This window comes from Geospiza fortis, unplaced genomic scaffold (genome assembly GCF_000277835.1).
Source record: "Geospiza fortis unplaced genomic scaffold, GeoFor_1.0 scaffold55, whole genome shotgun sequence".
Taxonomy (NCBI): domain Eukaryota; kingdom Metazoa; phylum Chordata; class Aves; order Passeriformes; family Thraupidae; genus Geospiza; species Geospiza fortis.
The window spans coordinates 3,268,029-3,268,301 of record NW_005054308.1 but is presented as its reverse complement, the minus strand read 5'-3'; the positions used below and the strand labels follow the sequence as shown (position 1 = coordinate 3,268,301).

At 46.2% G+C, this 273-nt stretch overlaps 1 protein-coding gene across 1 annotated transcript in view; it reads left to right on the top strand.

Moving 5' to 3' along the window:
- Positions 1-264, top strand: part of PITX1 (paired like homeodomain 1) — a 6,563-nt gene extending 6,299 nt beyond the window's left edge. Inside the window, exon 4 of the mRNA XM_031055191.1 lies at positions 9-264. Coding sequence (XP_030911051.1) covers positions 9-121 — 113 coding nt within the window. The 3' untranslated portion in view covers positions 122-264. The remainder of the gene's footprint in view (positions 1-8) is intronic.
- Positions 265-273: the final 9 nt, after the last annotated feature.

Below are 273 nucleotides of genomic sequence, written 5' to 3'. Positions count from 1 at the left end.
GCACACTTCACACCCCACCTTCCCCAGCCTCAGACTGAAATCAAAGCAGCACTCCAGTTTCGGCTACAGCAGTTTGCAAAGCCCCGGCTCTAGTTTAAACGCCTGTCAGTACAACAGTTGACGGACTTGACACAAACCACCTCCGACAAAGCACCGCCGACAAAGCAAAGCAGAAGCAAAGCGACGTTTAACGGAAAAGAAAAAAAAATATTAAACCCGATGATGATTAAAAGCAACACCCAAGCAAGTGAGAGAGGGGAAAAAATAAAAACA